This window comes from Diceros bicornis, chromosome 10 (genome assembly GCF_020826845.1).
Source record: "Diceros bicornis minor isolate mBicDic1 chromosome 10, mDicBic1.mat.cur, whole genome shotgun sequence".
Taxonomy (NCBI): domain Eukaryota; kingdom Metazoa; phylum Chordata; class Mammalia; order Perissodactyla; family Rhinocerotidae; genus Diceros; species Diceros bicornis.
The window spans coordinates 76,892,381-76,913,130 of record NC_080749.1 but is presented as its reverse complement, the minus strand read 5'-3'; the positions used below and the strand labels follow the sequence as shown (position 1 = coordinate 76,913,130).

Below are 20,750 nucleotides of genomic sequence, written 5' to 3'. Positions count from 1 at the left end.
ATTTTGAGAGTCCTTTGATTCTGGGCTTGATTTCCTCCATGGCCTTGCATGACAAATGTTTTCATCCCTACATATGTAAGTGGTAAAATGTTCTGTCATCTCCCTAGCAGATCTTCTGTGTGTGCGGGAAGAAAGGAAATCACTGAATATTGTATTTCTATTAAGCAAGAAGGTTTTCAATGAAAATTAAGTTTTTAAAATAATAGTTAAATGCCATATTTAGACAAATTATATGGTTTTAGGAATAGCCTCTTTCACCTGTAGTTTCGCAGTAACCTGACTGAAGTTATTTTTCAGAGGTTGATAAAGGGAGAGGAGTAGAATATCAAGAAATTTTGAAGAGGATTGAAATATTTGTTTCCCTTTTCAATTTCAGTATAGTAATTTTTCCAAAGTATTCTTACTCTCTTTCATCAATGAAATCATTGAAATACAGTTTGCTGAGATATGATGTCCAACCACAATATGAAATACATGAAAAGAAAATACCATAGAGCCTTCTTAAACTGTTAAATGCATAAAATCCCATGTACCACATGGCAAAATATAATGAGAGTTGGAGCTGTTAAATGAATAAAGCTGTTAAATGCATAATGCCACTTGGCAAAACTACTGTGCATTTAATGGTTTTCCACTGTGTAATAAAGGACATATGTGGTAAATGTGCAGTGAGTGTAAAAGCTGCACAATTGATTTTGCAAACCTGCCCCTTAGTCGTGACTCCACGTAAATATCCAAGTTTCACTCAGTCTTTCTTTTATAAGCCACTTTTCAAGAAAAACTGAAGACCACAGTCTGAGAACTTGATTCAAAATGCCTGTCATCTTCCTGTCGACTTGGCACTCTGGCTTCTGGGAATAGTGATGCCTCCAGCCGCCCAGAATAATTCAGGTGGCTGATTGAAAGCTGTGTTTGCCAGTTGGCACAAACTTAGCTCTCCAAATTTTTGATGCCTCCTGAAGAAATCAGTAGCCCTGATCTTGTAGAATCTGGAGGAAAACGTAGTTCTAGGAAATAATATGTTAAAGGTGGAGACAAGTTTTCTTTTTTCCTTTGGGACAATGGTTTCATTTTCAGTTATGAATAGGGAACCTTGCTGTAGATAGCTGACCAGATTTGCAAATCCATGGTAAGGTTATTTTAAAAATAGTACTGCCAAACAAAATGAATGTAACTGATAGTTTCAAAGGCAATTTAACATAAGATATTTACTGCATTCTGTACGTATCAGCATTCACTTGATAAAAAGCATATTTAGTGAAATCAGTTGCATGATTTGGTACCTTGCACATGTATTTGGTGCACATCCATAAGTTGTATATATGTATGGCTAATAGTGGGACTTTGGCCAAAGTACTTAACCTCTCAGAGCTGCAATGGAAGTGACACACCCTCTTCATTGGATTGTGAGGACTGAGAGAGCAAAGGTTTTCTCCACCTCTCCAGCGTTCCCTTTCCTCCCTCTATTATGTCTCTTTGGAAGGATTAGAAATTCTTGGAGTGACTGAGGAGGCAGATGAATAGCAAGGGCTCTCTGTTCTCTTGGAGGTGAAATTAAAGAAACTTTACTAGGAACTCTTCTGACCTGGAGTGGGTTTGGAGCCTTGAAGCCCCAATTCAAATATCCATAGCCACCCCTCCCCTTCCATTTTAAATTTTCTTTAAAATAGAAATGAACCCTCCACTGAGTCTCCTTCACTCCTTGGTGTGAACTGCTGTCACTACCTATTTAGAATAATACCTAACACTGCCTATGTGTTAGGCAAGCTTTGAATGAGGAGTAGGAAAAAGGGAGGAGAATTTTAGAGACTAAGGTTGGTGGGCTAAGATGGTCTTTGAGGGCTGTAGGTGTTCAGGGAACAGGCACAATGGAAGGAGGGGTTCAGAAAAGTAGTTGAAAGGGTGACAAAAGTTTACAGTTTTGCCTATGGTCCTCTTGGGGAAGATATTTTATTGGAAAGTGTGTGTGTGTTTCCTTAGTGAGTGCGTTATGTCAGGATTCATTTGTAGGGTTGTAGACCACCTCTTCCTCCAGCTCAGCTCCAGCAACTTTGTCACGGCCAGGCTAGTCCAGCATCTAGTTCCACTGGGTGTCTCCTATCTTCGTGGTAGAGGAGTCAAAGAAGGAAAAGCAGAAGAAAAAAATTAAGGGGAAGAGTATGCTTATGCACTGTGGTCAGTGGCTGTTCTGTTTGAAATAGGAGTGAGGGGTCCTTGGTGGAGCCATGATGTAAAGGCGTATGGGACTTTTTCTGCGTAGCTTTGATATGACCCTTACATACAAAGGGCCACCAGGGCACGAGCGCCCCAGCTTGCAGTCTGAACAACCATAGGAACTCCTTGTCCCTCTATAGCTTCTTGTAATCTCTCTGTCCCTCATACATTCTGTAGGGTTGCTTTCCCCCTTCCTCTCTGATTGCAGCTTGTTACACGTGATCTGGGCAGTGGAAATCCAGAGGGGAAGAAACACAGTAACCTGTGGGCACTCCCACTGCAGTCCTCCAGGGCTGGCCGTGTGCTTTGTGACAGCATCTTCAGCCACATTTCTTTCCCTTGACATCAATTGCCTCTTTCCCCAGACACTAATTCACTTTTTCTCTCATCTCCTGCCCTCTTCTCTTTTTTATAGCTTTCAGTAGTTCCGCTCATGGCATGTTGAGGATGAGCTGAGGTTGGTGTTTTTTCGAAAGGAAACTGAATCTTGCTTTATTATTTGTATACCCAAGACCCAACTCTACATATGTGACTGTCCTTCCTACTAAGTTTGGGTGAAAATAGAGTAGGTAGAGGTATGGGAAGGGACTTAGTATTTTAATCCCTGTTTTCCCTTGCCCCCACTGAAAAAATAAAAACAAACAAATGAACAAAAACTTTAGAAGGGCACTTGGTTTGCTGTCCTTTTTCTTTTGGGATGGGGGTGGGGAGTGCTTGCTTTCTGTATTAGGAATGTAGAGAGAAGCTGAGACACTGCAAAAAGGAGAAATAGACAACCTGATTATAAACCTCAGGTGGTAGTAAAGAAAGGGCCAACCCCAGAGGCTGCTGGAGTAAAAGAAATGGAGTGATCTGGGAATAAACAGGAACCCAGAGGGGTGACTGATGAGATGACATAAGGATGCCCTCATCGTCACAAAGATGTAAAGACCCCTGCCAATCCTGGACTTCCTTTTCCTGCCACACATGCCTTCCCAGGCCCGCAAGATGCAGGAGCTACCACTAGGTTCAGCGATGGGAGAGCCCTCACTGCTACTACAGAAGCGAGAGAGGGAGGCACAGTTGCGGAACCTGGGGAAGCTGAGTTTCTGGCCTCCAATACACAGTTCTGAAATCATTTCCCCCATAGGAGCTGTGTTCTTCATGGTGATTGGGTTTCAGTACGTTCTATGCTTCATGTATATTAGGATTAAGTAAATTTTGTGTGCTGACCTTTCTTCCTTATGGCTATGTTTCTACCCCCAAATCCGTGTTCTTACCTACTGACTTAACAAATTGTATTCCTAGGTAGAAGGCTACTTATACTTTAGATATAGATTGCAAGCTCAGATTTTATGGACATTCTTCTTTATTGTAAAATATCTCCCTATAGATGGTCTAATTTGCTTAACAGGCTAAATATTTAAAATACACAGGTCTCTTTGGCAGGTCTTTTTAAAATAAAGCAAAGATAAAGGAAAGACTTTACATAAAGAAAAATGATGGATATATTATTTAGGTGGTTTCCTTCCTTTCATTGCTCTTTGCTGTTGGAGTTGATGTCACATTCAGTATATATGCTAACATATTTTCTCCAGTCAGTCATGAGTTACCATATGACTCTTTGTTTTTGTGTCTCTTCTGAAAAATGTCCCAGGCGCAATTTAGTTGGACATATTTCTTTTTTAAAGAAATAACCTTTATTTTATAATTACTTAACTAATAACATCTTCATTTTAGAAAAGTCAGAAGATGAAGAAAAGTGTAAAGGCGAAAACATGACTCACTCATAATTCCACAACCCAGAGACAGTTGCTGTTAACATTGTGGAGTCTCTCCTTCTAACGTGTCTGTGTGTGTATGGGTGTGCACGTGCGTGTTTATGTCCTAATTGAGATCGTATTGTACAACACACAATTATAAGACAAGTTGAAACTACAGTTCTTTTTTTTAAGGCCAACTTTTCTTTTAGGAGAGTAAATTTACAAGGTATAAAATACTATCTTCAGTCTCATTATTTAGTTTTCTAGCCTTTAGAAAATATTGTGTAAGGATCTAAGTTTTGCCACTTTGCACCCAATGTGGTTTGACATTTATCTTAATAATATTATTAAGTTCCCTTCCTGGAGATGGCTTTATTGGGGCTGGTAGCTCAGGCTGTTGGAAGTAGATGTTTTGTTGCCTCCTCTCTCTGGTGTAGAGTGGCAGGAAGCACTGGCCGTAGGATGCCGTGTGTAAAATGAGTTGGGGGTCTCAGACTCACTCCTCGTGATTTTGCTTTTGCCCTCTTTCATTCACGTGTAAGGCAGGCTAAGATGAGGCATGCAGCCTTGCTGAGTAGCCGCCCCGTCCTGCTAGGTAGGTTTCTTTGGAACACTTCATTTTGACAGCCTTTCAAGGAGCAGTTTCTACTCTTGTCAACTGGGGCATGTATACTACAATTTCAGGGCTAACTGCCAAATTCAAATCAAAAAATTAATATATTTACACTACCATTATCATTTGAAAAAAATCATTATGCCAAGTAGTGAGGAAATTAGATTTCTCAACATTCCCAGATGCCAGTTAAGTAAGCAGTCAACACAATGATGTTTAAGTGTCAAGGTTGAGCCCTCATTCATCCTTCCTCTCTCTGCATAATCTTGAAGGATTAGATTCTACTGTGAGGTTTTCAGCAGAAATTCCCTCAAGATCTCAGTTTTTGTATCAATCTTATAGGGAAGAATTGGGTTCTTTTTGCCACCCCCACAATTAATTATGTTAATATTTCAAGCCTAAAACTAGCTTTTATGGGAGCCCTTACTTAGATATCAATGAAGATTAATCACCGAGTTCATATGAAGTTCTTATAATGTCAGACACCTTTACCCATTGCTAAAGATTATGTACTAGTTTCAGGCATGTCTTTATCTACTGCAGAAACCCTTGAGTTGCATTATTTTGCCTGTTTATGACATGGCACCTTTGGAAACTTGCATGTGACTTGGAAGCAAATCAGGTTGACATATTAAAGCCGCCTCTCCGAACCCTCCCAGCCCTCTTGTGAAGAAGATGTTGAGTTAAACCAGGGTTCTTACAGTTGGAGAACGTTGGTGCCTGTGGATGGTCCCTACCACTTTGCTGTAGAGACTGTTTAATCATCTTCCTTTCACAGGGCCAAGACTAGGGTGAGGCAAGCTAGGTCCTAGGGTACAAAATGTAAGGAGGCACACGCTTTTCAGAGCCACACTCCTTAAATTTTGTGCACTGGTCACTTGCTTGCCTCACACTAGTCCAGCCCTGACCTTTCAACAATTCTTATTTCTGATTTTTTGCTGTGTATTTTTCCCCCCTTGCACTTATAAGTTCTTGAGGCAGTTGGCACAGTATATAGTATTATGTCATAGGTATGCTGGAATTGTACCTGAAGTCAAGGACTGGAAATATTTTGCTTGATATTTTAGCCTAGTACCTTTTGCTGTTAATATCTTTCTAGTATTTAAGTGGAGAAGCACAAGATTCCAGATTCCTTCATCTTTTTGACAAATATGAATAGTTTTTTAAGGTACATATTTGCATGTGTGTATGTGTGTACATATTTATATAAAGTCATCCCATATCTCCGTACTATTATATGGCTGTGTATGTCCCATATATCTGTGGAAAGGAGAGCAACAAGATTTTATGAAATCTCCTCTTGACTTGAGCTCTCTATAACAAAGGTTAAGGAGTTGTTCTGAAATAAAATTTTCATTACTCTCAATTACAGATTCAATCTTTACAAACATATCCATAGAAATATGAGAGACGTGGCCAGAGACAGCTGAAGATTGGTCCCTGTGAAAATACAATTTAGGACTTAGCGTACAATTTTGAAAAATAAAAAAAAGAAGCAGATCATCTTTACTTACCACATTCAAGGTATAAAATAATTAACCTTGAACTGTAACCAAATGCTCAGCACGAACCTTTTTTCAGGTTTAGATGACCCCCTCGTCAGGGATTCATTGAAGCCCTTGACAAGTCTCCCTCGCAGTTAGCCTCTTATCCATTTCAGTTTTCTTGATTAGGTTATCTTGAATCATTAGGGGGTTTATTTATTTTAATAGACACTTATTGGATTCATGAAAAGAGAATTCAGTGACTAAGAAACAAGAGCTGAATATTATCTGGCTCATTTCACACTTCAGAAGAGTCTCAACCAGCTGAAGAGAAATCCTTTCACAGTTACAAAAGTTTGTTTGGGGACTTTATGTGCTTCCATTTAGAAAGCGAACTGTCTGTGGTTAATAATATGAATTTTCTTTTGAGACACCCAGCAAACATTGCCTTTTGGTTACATATGCTGACATTTTCTGTATTGAAGATGTGGGTGAGTAAATGGCCTTTTACATTTCTGTTGCAAGAAGCCTTGAGTCATTCTCCTGAAGAACTGTTCATTTGCTGACTTATTCATTCATTGGAGTTCCTAGAGGGGCAAAGGGGGTGGGGGCTACTTACTATCTGTAGATTGAATTCACTCGTCAGCTGTGTGTTAGGCACATGAGGGGTAACAGCAAGGACTGTGACAAGGCCCTGCCTTCTAGGCAAGTACAGCCTTACTTAACAGGAACAAAGTTATTTACTTTCTCTCTCTCTTGTTGGAGATCAGAGCAGGCTGTGAACTTGTGTTTGTTCTTGCTGAGAAAGTCCTGGTTTGTATTTGTTCTGAAATATTATAAAAACTAGGAAATTTGTCATCAACATAGAACTTAATTTTTTTTAAAGGAAAAACATGGGGACTGGGAGAAGTTGGAGTCATTACCAGTGTCCTGGGGTAGGAAAACAAGTAACTTAGTACACAGTGATATTTCAGTACCATGGACAGGAGCCCCACTCTGTCTATCTGCTTCCCCTCCCCCATCACTTAAACATAAGATTTGGAGCTAGGATTTAAACCAATATCTGATGAGCTCCACACTCAAGCACTGGTCTGTATTATTGTTCTGTAAAAGACATCCCTGGTCATTTGAACATTCTCAGCCTTTGGTATGTAGTTTGGAGACTATGTTATTCATTTATTGTCTACTTGAAATTTTTAAACCTTTAAAATTTTTTATAATTGAAATAGATATTGCCCTTCCTCATTCATTTTTAATCCAGGAGAGCTTTAAAAAACTCTCCTATAAACAACAACAACAACACACACACACGTAGAAAAAAGAAAATGGTTAAAATGATGAGAACAGATTTTTTTTAATGATTGATATAGTTTGGTGCTTATATGTCATTTTTTTTTTTAGAACAAAAACTCTTAGAGGATGAAGCTTATGAAGTATGTACTTTACCACTACCAGGCCATTGTGGGCCCTGATTTTACTGTGAAAAAAGATATCTAGACAGGATAATTGGTGTTCTTGACTTTATCTTAGTTTTTTCCCTAAGGACTTCTTGGTGGAAGGAAGGAAGGAAGGGAGGGAGGGAGGAAGGAATGAAGGAAGGAGAAAGAAGGAAGAAAATTTATTTCTTTCTCATATCATTTAAAAGCCTTCCATAACTCCCAGCGCCCATAAGATTAAGGTGAAATTTCTTTGCGTGATATTCTTTATATTCTGACCCCCAACTCCATTTCTAGACTGTTGCTTCTGCTTCCCCGGATGTGGTGATTTTATAAGTCCCTGCATTTCCTGATAATGTTATCTCTGCTTGGACTGTGCTTCTCATCACTTCCTCTCCCCACCTGGTGAAATCCATCTTTATCTTTCAAGGTCCACCATACATGTTGTATTCTCTATGATATTTTTCTTGAGGTTCATAGTCAAAGTTACTCACTTCCTTGCTGGTGATCTCAATTAACCTTTTAAGTAAAAAGTAATAATGACAATGTAACATACCAGCACATTGCATGGCACACAGTAGATGGGTGCTCAATACAAGATTATAAACTGAATTAATGTTCCGAGAGACCTCTGTCACTGTTTGCATTTATATGATGGGGTAAATTGAACCATCCCATTTTCTTTGTTATGTTCATGCATTAGAGATGGGAAAACAAAGCTGAGAACATTGACAGGGTTACTTTCTGAGAAATGGTGCTCCTCTCCAACTATAACTCTTTGAATGTGAGGCTGTAAACATTTCTCTAGGCTAATTTCTATGCACTCTAATAATTTCAGTTTAATCTACTGAGCATTTATTGAGCATCTTTAATGTGCAAGAAACCACACTCTGCTCTGAAAGTGCTAAAATGAGTAAGAAACCCTTTCCCTCCACCCCCATCAAGAAGCTGACTCTTCTGATGGGGATGCAGACATGCCCACCTGTAATTATCAAATTGTGAGAGGATATAAGCAAAACGCTTTGGGGCCGTGCTGGAGTGAGCAACCAGTTCTTACAGGAGATCAGGTGAGAACATGTCAGCTGAGCCTTGAAGTACAGCTTCTTATGGGGGACAGAGGGTGGAGAATGAGACATTCCAGCCAAGGAGGCAGCTGTGCTCAAACACTTAGCCTCAGTTTTACCTAAAACTGAGGCTTATACTAAAAAAGCTACACTGACTAGAATATTCAGCCAACGTTTGGTTGAAACTTACAACCAGACCAAAAGAGAAATCACAGATAGGTGATACCCCACAGTTCATGCATAGAGATGGGAGTATACCACAGTTCAAAACATGGAGATGGATGATACCAAGCATATTCAGGGACTGTGAGTAACTCACAGTGGCTGGAGCACAAGATCAATGGGGGAATTGATGGGAGATGAGGCCATGAAGGAAAAACAGGTGCAAATTGTAGTTCTTATTGTTGCCTCTTTTAATGCTTTTGAATTGTGAACTAGAGATGTCTCATTTAAGTAAATCATTAATAAAACCATCAATTTATGAAAAGGTAAACTACAGTTTTATTATTCATCTTCCAAAAAGAAATATTGGCACATTTCTTCAAGTAGTAAGGATTGCTAATACATTTACAAGATGATTTGCTTTGTAAATTTAGAGTGACATGCAACTTTTCAGGAACATGTGGATTGTAAACAAACTATATCTTGACTGGTGTGAGTGTCGGCTCACCTGCATAGTTGGAAAGGGTGGTTAAAGTTGTTTTTTTTACAGAGGGAAATATATTTGTTTAAGATGCTGATGAGATGGCTAAAATGAAATGTTAATAGATATTATTTGCTTATGCACTGAATGCTGGGAACTCTTTAACCATTGATTACAAGGATGCAGCCTTTAAACTTATATTCTTTCTTTCTCTGGGTTCATATTTTGAAGGTAAAAGAGTTTTAATCATAAATTCCTTGGCATCATTACACTTAGGCTCCACATATATTTTCCTATATAAGTTCTAGGTATTCTCTGTATTTTTTTTTTAATTTAATTAATTAATTTATTTATTCCCCGAAAGCCCCAGTAGATAGCTGTATGTCATAACTGCACATCCTTCCAGCCGCTGCACGCGGGACGCAGCCCCAGCACTGCTGGACAAGCGGTGCGCCGGTGCGCGCCCGGGATCCAAACCCAGGAACCCAGCAGCAGAGCACGCACACCTAACCGCTAAGCCACGGGGCCGGCCCTCTGTGTTTTTAAAAATTTTTTATTTTGAGCAAATTTTAGACTCACAGAAATGTTGCAAAATAGTACAGTTTCCATATATCCCCCACTTGGCTTCCCCTAATGTTAACACCTTACATCCTCATAGTACAGTTAGCAAAACCAGGAAATTAACATTATTTTAATAGTATTAACTAAACTAAAAACTTTATTCTAATTTTGGTGGTTTTTCCATTAATGTCCATTTTCTGTACCAGGATCCTATCCAGGAACCACACTGCATTTAGTTATTATTTCCTCTTAGTTTTCTGCAGTCTGTGACCATTCTTCGGTCTTTTTTTTTAATGACCTTGATTTGTTATTTTGTTAAACATCTCTCAATCTGGGTTGGTCATGATTTGACTGAGGTTATGCATTTTTGGCAAGACTACCTCAGGTACTACGTTATGTCCTTCACAGTGCATCATATCACAGGGTTCGTGTTGTCCATTTGTCATCACTGGTGATGTTGACCTTGATCACTTGGTCAAGGTGGTTTCTTCTTTGTATTTTAACCCTGATGGCTAATCATTATCTGCTATTTCTGACAAATAACAAGGTGTAACAGATCATGGAATACAGAGCTGGAAGAGAACTTAGAGACCATCTTTTGTAAACCCTTCCTTTTACAGTTAAATTCCCAGAAACTCCAAGAGGGTGACCACTTGCCCAAAGGTCACCCAAATTATTTACTGTCAGAGCAGGAGCTTGGCAGTTACTCTCAGGGCTCCAAGGTGAATACTCCCTGCGCTTTCTAGCTGTGCTCAAACATTGTAATTCCCTTAGCCTCAGTTTTCCATACTGAAAAAGCTAAACTGACTATAGAATATTCAACCAATGTTTGGTCAAAACTTACAACCAGACTAAAAGAGAAATCGCAGGTAGGTGTACACCCCACAGTTGATGAAGCCTGCTCGCGGACCTGATCAAGGCTGGACATCAGATGAACTTCTGTATCAGTGTTTCTGAAATGAAAATAATTCCCCTGGAATGCTCCACATAACACATAGGGAACAACAACAAAAAACCTACTTGAGATTTTTTAACAGAAAAAGGAGATTTGTTTATTAATAATTCATGAGTTCCCATTGAACATGCACGACAGAAACAGTGCTATTCAATAGAGAATACTGTCATCTGTCACTGTTTTATTTGACATTTACACTTTTTTTTTGCCTGATACTGCAAAACTTTCTTGGATGGCATGCAAAAATTATATAAATGAAAAAAAATTCCAATGTGGGGACTCTTTATCTCTTCTGCAATGGGTTCACTCACAATTACATACAAGTGTGTTCATGCAACAGCGTGGTACTTTTTCGCACATTCATTAGTCACCAAACGAGCTAGTAGGAGACCCTATTGAGAAAACAGATAAGCATCCCAAATGGGCTGGTGGAAGGATCATGTGAATGCAAAGATGGGAAGTGAGGTGGAAGACTAGATTTCCGGAAGGTAAGCATATATATGCTTAGAGTGAGCAGTGAGTCAGAGTGAGGGGGAAGTAAACCATGGCTGCCATGAAGAAAACTGACAAAAATACAGTGCCATTTCAAATGCAAAATATTTATAAATGGTGTTATAGAGTCCACTAGAAGGGAATATCGGCATTTAGTAGAAGAGCAAGTTAGAGTTAGGAGCACCTTGCAGTTTTATGCTATTGTGAGGCTCTTGACAATCTTTCTGCTCTGTAGGTTAGTTATTATTTATAAAAATCACAGAACCAGCTGATACATTCATAAGCTAATTATTGAAGCAGCTGGGTACACATGGTGCAATATGTCCAAGGCTGTGAAGTATCACAGATTTCTTGGGGCCTGCTGTGGTGGGGGTGTGCTGTGGAAGGCTCCATCCCTTAATCTGATCAGCCAAGCAAACACTTTGAGGGGAAACTAGATTAATAACCCTCTAAATACCATGAATGTGCTTCATCTTCCAAACCGGGTTCCCTTAAACATGCTATTAGCTCAGCTCCATCAGGGATTTGAAGTTCTCCGGTACCCTAAGAACAGGGTCTTGTTGGCTACCTCCCTGTGCCAGAAATTAATTTGGTTTGCTTATGTCTGCACACATGATCACACTTGTGTCTAATCTGCTCCCTAATAGCTTCAAGGTCAGGACCTTGCATGTCAGTGGGCAAATTGAGCACTACACTTCTTAAAGACTGATGGCAGACAGCACACAGTCCATAACGAGGCCTGTAGTTTGTTCTAAGTGATTGTAATGAGTGCAGATTATAACAGCGCATATAAATCAAATGCAGCAATGAATGTTGTGCGAGACATTCCGAGTATCATAAGTGGAGATACCACTCAGCTGTCACCTGTCTCCTTTCAAGCTGTGGCTTCCCACAATGCAGTTCACTCCTCAAGCGGAACAGCAGGTGCCGTCCTCCTTAAGGTCTGGGTAGCTCAGAGCTTCGTCTTTAACAGATGTAGGTTTTTGTTTTTATTTTCTATTAAATGATTGGTCTCCGTGCTATCGCCTCCCTTGGGAGATGTTAAACATACCTGTTTGAAACATTTGAAAGAGTTCAGTTGGAGACTTATTCAGATCTGTGAAAAGACAGAGCAATAGGAGTTTATTTTTTCCACAGATGGTTTATTTTCCGTTTCAAGAATTCTTTCCTGTGTACGAAAAAACCCTTGAGGAAACACTTTGGGAGCAGGAGATATTTAAAAATATAATTTATCTTCTGATAGGGATAAAAAATTTAATTGCCTTCAATTTTCATATATGTTACATCTTGAAAATCAACCATTACCTGTCTCTCAACTGAGCTGAAAAAAAAACTATGAAAATACTTGGAAAAACATTTCCAAGCAAATGATTAGATAGCTTGTTTTCATTCTTCCTAACCCTCTAACTCTCCCCAGCTCCCAGTTTATTGCAAGAAAAGATCAGGTCTGCGCAAATGTGGCCTCTCACTTGTAAAAACAAGGCAGTGTTGTGTTACAGATTAGTTTATAAATCCCCAGTGGCTTCACAGTTCAGTGCCTACAGCTGCTGCAGATGGGCCTGGGTTTTTGTCTCTTCTCGGTGCTGCAGCCGGCAGTTGAAGGAGAAAATGGAATGATCAGGTTATTAACATGGAGGCCGCGAGGAAGAGGCTGCACAATGAGAACAGCTGGTGTTGCTGTCTTGGCTGATGCAGCGGAGATAATCAAATCTTGCCTTTTTTTGGGTAAAGGCAGAAGACACAGTGGAGAGTTAGGCAAACAACGGCTTATGATATTATATGGGGTTTTTATAATGCATGTCAGGAACGTTCATTGGCTTACAAGTTATGATATAAAATTTGTTGAGGTTTGGGATTTTTTTTTACAAAGTCATTTGTGTTTACTTATGTACTTTTTTAGAAAAACTCTTAACTCTTGCAAGAGGCGTAATGTGGGACAGTTCTTGTTTTTAAAATTAGCGATGTAGCTTGGAAATGATGGCTTAGAAAGCTACTGGGTAAAATATTTTGACATGAGTCAGTGAGCGATGTTGACAGCATCCTCTGTATTATTTTCATATAATCCATCATTATTTGCATTACATTTTCTTTCTTGTGCAGTTTTGAGCAAGAGAACATCCGGATGCGAGTTGGGAGGCAGACATTTGCAGGTGTGACCCGACCAACTGCCTACCTTCCTGCAGGTGTGGCTGTGGCGGGAAGGTGATGGTTAAGAGGGCCTGGAGCCCAAGGCAGTCAGAGATGGAGCAAGGATACATTTTGTTTTCATTCTAGCCAAGGTGGTTGTTTCTGTTTTGTGGAGTTATTAACAGTTGTAAGACTATTTCCTCCCTAGAGAGTTCAGTGTCATTTACACTTTAGAATTTGCCATCTTGTAATTCATACTTGTTCATCTTCACTCTTTTCTTGGAATGGAATACTTTCCAATTGGGTAATTTAAAAAAATTGTAGCTGACCAACACGAGTTACTTTTTGCTGAGAATCAGGTAACTATAATCTTGCTTGAGTATCTTTTACAAAGGAACTGTAAATTAATTGAGAATATATTCTATAGGAAAGTGATAAGATAATTAACAAGAGTGAAGATTCTTGGGCATTGGCGTAACCACTCACATGGTCATTGGTTGGTTTCAGAGTTGTCGGGCTGTTTCAGTATCGCCCCACATGGTGGGAACAACTTTGACAGAAAAATATGGTAAACTGGGATGCCACCTGACTGTAGTCTAGCTGTCCTCTACTGCTCTGCACTCTGTGGGTTAACTCAGGTGACTTGCTCTCTCCAGGGCTGGCTGTGCGAACTGCTCCGCTGGAAGGAGAACCCCAGCCCAGAAAACCGCACCCTCTGGGAGAACCTCTGTACCATCCGTCGCTTCCTGAACCTTCCCCAGCACGAGAGGGACGTGATCTACGAGGAGGAGTCAAGGCACCACCACAGTGAACGCATGCAGCACGTGGTCCAGCTCCCCCCTGAGCCAGTACAGGTCAGCATCCCCTCCCCCAACCTGACCAAGGCTGTCAGTGACAGGCCAGCAACTGTCGAGGGTCAACAGGGCACACCACACCAACCTCTTGTCTCATGCCATGTCCCCAGGGACAGAGGACCCCGTTCTCACAGTGGGCACAGCGTGTGTGTGTCCATTTGTGTGTGTGCGCCCTTGTGTGCGTGTGCTCACACAGAGAAAAATGACTGGGAAGTCAACTCCAAAGGCAGCTGCTTTCCTGAGTCTATTTTCCTTGTGGGATTCTGAAGCCAGAGACTCGTGGAGAATTAAATCTCTCAATCAGAAAACATAGTTCATACTTTCCATCCTTCATTTTCTAAAGAAAAAACTCTGAAGTAGCTGATGAATTGACCTAAAATTCCTCAAGGAATGTCTGATTAGGCTGAGGAAAAGAAATAGCCACATGAGCTAGAGAGTACCTGAACTGAACCTTTGAGAGAAATTGTGGTCGATTCTTAGAATTTCAAGATGGGTTTTTGCTGTTTTTGGTTTCCTCTTTTAGAAATCTGCCTTCGTTTGTGTTGCATGTTTTGTTTGCTTTGTTTTTGCTCTCATTGAGAGAAATAATATTTCTTTCTGAAAGTAATTGAGTTTAACTACTGACTTTTGCTATAGTCTAAAATCAATCACTTTCAGGAAGAAATATTAACTAGGTTAATACTCCAAGGTCAGACCCCTTACAGTTTTGCCCACAAGTTGCATTGGTAGGTTATGAGATTTGTCCTTCTGTCCAATACCACCAATCCCGACTGCCACCCCAGATGATCCTCCAAGGCCTCTCTCTGACTCTCCTTTTTTGTAGCAAAAGAGGAAAGTTGAGGCAGGAGTGCATGTATATGTGCATGTATGTGAAGAATGGAAAAGAAAAAGAGGAGGATGAAGGTAGGGTGGGGTGCAGTTTCTTTATCAAGATATCATAGGAGAGGTGGTGAAGGACATGGCAAAATGCTCTACCCTGAGGTTTTGCTGTCTCCTTTCCCCTTGCTCCACCGTCACATTCCTGGGGAGGAGCAGGAAGTCTACAGGTCCATTACATCACTTTTCATCCAAATAATAACACTGCAGTCAATGCTTTCATGATATCATTGGTCAGTTTCCAAAGTCACAGAGTGAATTGCCCAAATGATTAGACTCCTGAATTTGTAGAGCTAGAAGCCCCTAGAGGCAGTCTCTTATAATATCCACAGTGAACTCAGAGTGGGTGATAAGGGTACATAGCTAATAAATGGCGCAGCACACTCTCCTGGCTCTGGACTGGTGCTTGGGGCAACTCATTCCCTGGAGGTGAGCCCCAAGGCTTACCCTGCAGGACCTACCCCACCCCTTCCCTCTCCTGTCCTTTCTTGGCTGGAGCCTCATCCAAACACCAGGGCACTTCCCTACAGATAATTAGACCAACATGTTAAGTTACACAGAGCAGTGCTTTTCAGATTTTGAGATTTAGTAGAAATTAAAATTAAAGAGGAGCCCAATATAGGTTAAACAACCTGTTATTTTGGAAAATATATTTATTTGAAAAATTCAAGAGAAGCTTCCATTTATTACCCAATATCATTTCATAAAATAAAATACTCTTTAATATCAAACAAATTAATGAAAAGGATAGCGTCAGACAAAAGATCTTACAAACTGTATAAATTCAGTCACGTGAAAAACTCACCGTCACCCTTGTTTTTCTCATTTTGATGTGAACTAGTCAAAACTTCTGTGTTGCACCAACACAGGGCCAAGGACCAGCTTCAGGGGACCACTGACTTTGGACTTTTCATTCAGGGTCCATCTCAGTTCAATCCAGGCGAAGCAGAGAAAGAACAGGAGTGAACAACTGATTTATTCTAGACGTTAAGAGTATCCCGTTTTTATAGGATGAGGACAAAGTGGGAAATTTAGAGAAGTTTGTGCTAAAAATACTAAAACCTGTTCTCCATTATACTGAAGGCCCTCTCTTCATTTGGACGATGGCCTCTACACATCCCTTGTCTCCATTCTTTATCCAGAAATCCTCATCTCCGAGTTTCCTGTGTTTATGGTAGCTAAAAGGATATTCAACATAATATTTTGTCTTTTTAACTGAACAGTTTGAGTAAAGTAAATCTTAGAAGCAGACAGCCAATTGATTTATGTTTTATTATCTTTTATGTTAGTATATCAAAACTAGAGTGTGCGAACAATATTTAATGGCTAAGAAACAGTCAGTCTGTAATTTTCATGTTCAGATTTAAGCACTTTGTGGCTATTAACTTCTGATATCGCTAAGAGAATTCACTTATTTTATAAAAGGATATTTCTATTACTCAGATCTTAGCTGAAGAGTTTACAAATAAGGTAGTTTTCTCTACATTGACTTTGCCTTAGCCATTGACCTTGATCCCATAACTACTGAGAAACTCTTCAATACTTTTACATTGTGTCTGTCTCTTAGTGACACTGCTTTAAATGCTACATTGTTTGTCAGCAAAATACAAAGCTTTGAATTAATTATTTATTACAGTCATGATATGAAAAATGAAGAAAAATAACTGGAATTAGCCTGCACAAGTCTTTTTTTTTTTTTTTTTTTGTGAGGAAGATCAGCCCTGAGCTAACATCCATGTTAATCCTCCTCTTTTATGCTGAGGAAGACCAGCCCTGAGCTAACATCTATTGCCAATCCTCCTCCTTTTTTTTTTCCCCAAAGCCCCAGTGGATGGTTGTATGTCATAGTTGCACATCCTTCTAGTTGCTGTATTGGGACGCAGCCTCAGCATGGCGGGAGAAGCGATGCGTCAGTGCGCGCCCGGGATCCGAACCCGGGCCGCCAGTAGCGGAGCGCGTGCACTTAACCACTAAGCCACTGGGCCAGCCCTAGCCTGCACAACTCTTGAGTCTGGAGAATACAGTTGGTACAGCCTCTGTGACTTAAGACTATTCAAAAAGATCCCACACTACTGAAAAATATCTGTAATTGTCTAAAAGTTAAGCCATTGGACTCAGGGTTGGGATTCACTTGTGCCCTTATATCAACTAAAATTTTAGGGAGATATAATTGCTTACATGTTTAGGGATTTTAAAATTTATATGTAGAATAATAATATTAGTTTGGTGATGTTACATTTTGCCTAATTAGGCAGAAAATATGCCATTAATAAATTGTTTAGTATAGGTGAAATCAGTGATTATTAAGAGCTCTGATACATGCAGCATATTAAAATATACACAGAAGTCACCCCACTTGTGGCTACGGAAGGGCGCCACTTAAATTTCTGTGAGTAGTTAGGGTCCACTATTCCCCGATTTTTCTTAAATGGTAAAGATATAAAGCAGTGGTCTTTGTGCATAATTACCCACCAGATTAGAGCCACGGATATACTGGAGAAAAGAAGGAGCTCCGCATACCGCATCCCCGTCAGTGACTTCTGTGGTGTTGAGAAGTCCCTTAGAGTCAGAGCCCCTCTCTTCATGGAAGAGAGGAAATTTTTCTTGCCATTTGTTTGCAAATAGTTTACAAATTGTCAGTCTTACATTGCTTGCAGTTGTGTTTCTTTTTTTTTAAGCTCACAAAGGGTTTTAAAAATTTAAGCCCACATTTAAAAATCAGATTTCACATAAAATCTGGATTTCGTGTAACAATGCAGAAAATCAGATCGGACCCACAGGGCCACGTGGCGGGAGCTGATACTGTCTACACAGGGCACACACTCACCATCCTGCTGCAAGATCCCCATCGCCCACAATCTGCAGGTGTGCACACATCCCGCCCACTTCGTGCATTTGGGCCTCGCTCCTGTCATGTCACTCCACCCCTGTGAGGCCACCTTGCCCTGTGACTCCAGCTCTATATCTGAATCTGCCAAACCAAAGCCACGCATGCCTTTGCCCTGTGGTTCTGATTTCTTCCATGGTAGCCATTATGTGCCATTTATTTTTATAGTTCTAACACCTAACAGAATCCTTTGCGTGCTTACCAAGGTATGCGTGTCTGATGGAATTTCCCATTAGAGATGAAGCTAGATTATAGATGAGACCAAGTTGGGCTTGGACCACTGAGGGGTGTCTTCAGCCCGAGAAACTTGGGGGTCCTAGAAGAGTGAGATGTTTCTTCCTAAGGAATTTAGATCTCTCCAGGTAACATGCAGCTTTGATGTCATAGTGAATTATCTGAGTTCTTCAGTTTTCCATATTCTAAGTCTCTTCACAAACCCCCATTTAAGTCCCTGCTCTGTAGAAGGAGACTTTCCAGGCTCTGGAAACTAGCCTTTGTAAACTAGATCCATCTATACCGTGGATCCTCAGTGGGGATAATATTGCCCTGGAGGGTGAACACTGATTCTTGGGGAGTATAAAAATCTCCCATTTACAGTGGTTTGTGGCCCTCCAAAGGGACATAGTACATAAAGAGATAGTCAGTGTATCTCTGGTATTAAAATTTCATGAAGCGGGGGAGATGATTAGGAAAAAATGCCTAAAAGCCTCCTTCAGAGGGTAATAATGAAGAAAAAGAAGGGGTTGTGAAATACTGATATACATAATGTTTCTAGTCCATGTGTAGATAGCACAAAGAAGACCAACATAGGTGAGATGACATGATAAGGCAAACTAAGATAAGAACATTCCATGAAAAAGGTGAAATAAATTCTATTTTTCATGCCAAAGGGCCAGAGACAATATTATTTCTTGTGGTTGTAGTGCTTTTCCCCATCATGGTTATGATGACCCGAGGCCCTATAGTGAGTGGATACCCTCAGCTTAGAATCAAAAGCTAGTTAGGTCAGGTATTCATCGTTACCAGGTCCATTTTACAGTTGGAAAAGCTGGAGTGGAGACGGTGGGCCTTGCCTGGAGCCAGAATCACCAGCTGAAAGAGAAGGCAGGCGTTTTTGGCATCTGGTCTTCCCTCTGACCACACTTCTCTCTAATGCAATGGAGAAGAAAGGACGTTGTTCATGCTATGACTAGGTCACCGCGGGGGGCTGATTGGGGAGCATTTGCCAAATTGTTCATGTCTGTGTACTTTGTGCTTTATTGCTTTATTATATTTCCACCACAGTGTTTCCATGGGCTATTTTGTAGGTTCAGGAATTCTGAGCTTGCTGCTATGTGGTTTTCTCGCAAGTACTTGTTTGAAAATTCCATGCCGTATGCTGAGTAAGAATGTGAGACCTGGGGGGTGACATTCGACGCTGGCATTGCACCCATGCTCGTCTGGACTGCTGCCCACTCAGGGTTCTCACCATTTTCTAAGCCACTGATTCCTTGTCATTGTTGTCAACCAGTGATTCTCAACCAGGGGTGACTATGCTCCCCATGGGATAGTTGGCAGTGTCTGGAGACACTTTTGGTTCTTTTAACTTGGGGATGCTACTAGTATCTACTGGGTGGAGGCCAGGAATGCTGCCAAATATCCTGCAATGTACAGGACAGCTCCCCAAAACAAAGACTTATCTGTCCTACAACGTCAGTAGTGCCGAGGCTGAGACACTGGTGTAGACATACTATTAATTGCCTAAGAGTGTAAGATAAATAATCATAAGTACCTCTGAGGCTGATTCTAAGTTTTTCCTGTGCAAAATCCAGTAGTAATATTAGCAATGAGGATGGTGATGGTGATGATGATTCTTCTTCTTCTCCTTCTTCTTCTTTGTCCTCCTCCTCCCCGTTCTCCTCCTCCCCTCACCTTCCTCTTCCTCCTCTCCGTCCGCCTCCTCCTCTTTCATCCTCCTCCTCTCCTTCCTCCTCTCCTTCCTCCCCCTCCACCCCCCCTTCCTCCTCCTTCTCCCTGGCAGCAGTTAGCCTTTTGGGGAGCCAGGCTCTCAAAATGTGACATTTTTACATGTCTTCTCTTCCTTAAACCTTGTGAAAAACCAAGGGGGAGGGTGGTTTTCATCTACTTTCACATGTGAGAAACTGAATCTTAGAGAAGTATCCTGCTCAGAGTGAGGCCTTGAATCCACATTTGTCTGCCTTTGGAGTCTGACTTCCATCTGGGTGCTGGAGAGAACTGCCAGCACTCAGCCACCAGCATTCCCTGAACACTTACTATTAGCTGTCTGGTATTGTGCAAAGCTGTTTATGTACATCATTTAATTTTTAATCATTCTACTGAATAGACCTAGTATTGTGAGCTTTCTTTTCTACAGAATACTTAATGCAGAAAAACGTTTAACTCACTGGTGTGATGTCAAAGAACTGATGTGACTGAAATTTTCTCTTTTCCTCAAGTGTTTTTGACATAGCTTTAGAATGTGACTCTCATTGCTAATGTTAAGCGTACCTGAAATCTACCTCTAAGCTCTGAGAATTCGATCACGCATTTCTACTCAAGTTGTACGGGCTATGTCTTGATTTCTGAATTTGCTTCCAAAAGGACAACTTCTAAGAAAGTAAATTAATAAGCTAATTAATTAATCAGTTAAGGACATTTGCAAATTCTCTAACCAGGTTACGAGAATTTCTCCCACCTTGGATTCATTCCAAGCTCCTATTTGAAGCCTGCTGTCTGAATGTGGCTCCAGAGTTTGAAACCATACTCTAGTTCTGAGGAGAGATGCAAATGAACCCTTGCCAT

At 40.5% G+C, this 20,750-nt stretch overlaps 1 protein-coding gene across 1 annotated transcript in view; it reads left to right on the top strand.

Moving 5' to 3' along the window:
* The window catches only part of SATB2 (SATB homeobox 2), a 183,778-nt gene that overhangs the window by 132,373 nt on the left and 30,655 nt on the right, over positions 1–20,750 (top strand). The window contains exon 10 of the mRNA XM_058549518.1: positions 13,988–14,185. Within this exon, the coding sequence (XP_058405501.1) occupies positions 13,988–14,185 (198 nt within the window). The remainder of the gene's footprint in view (positions 1–13,987; positions 14,186–20,750) is intronic.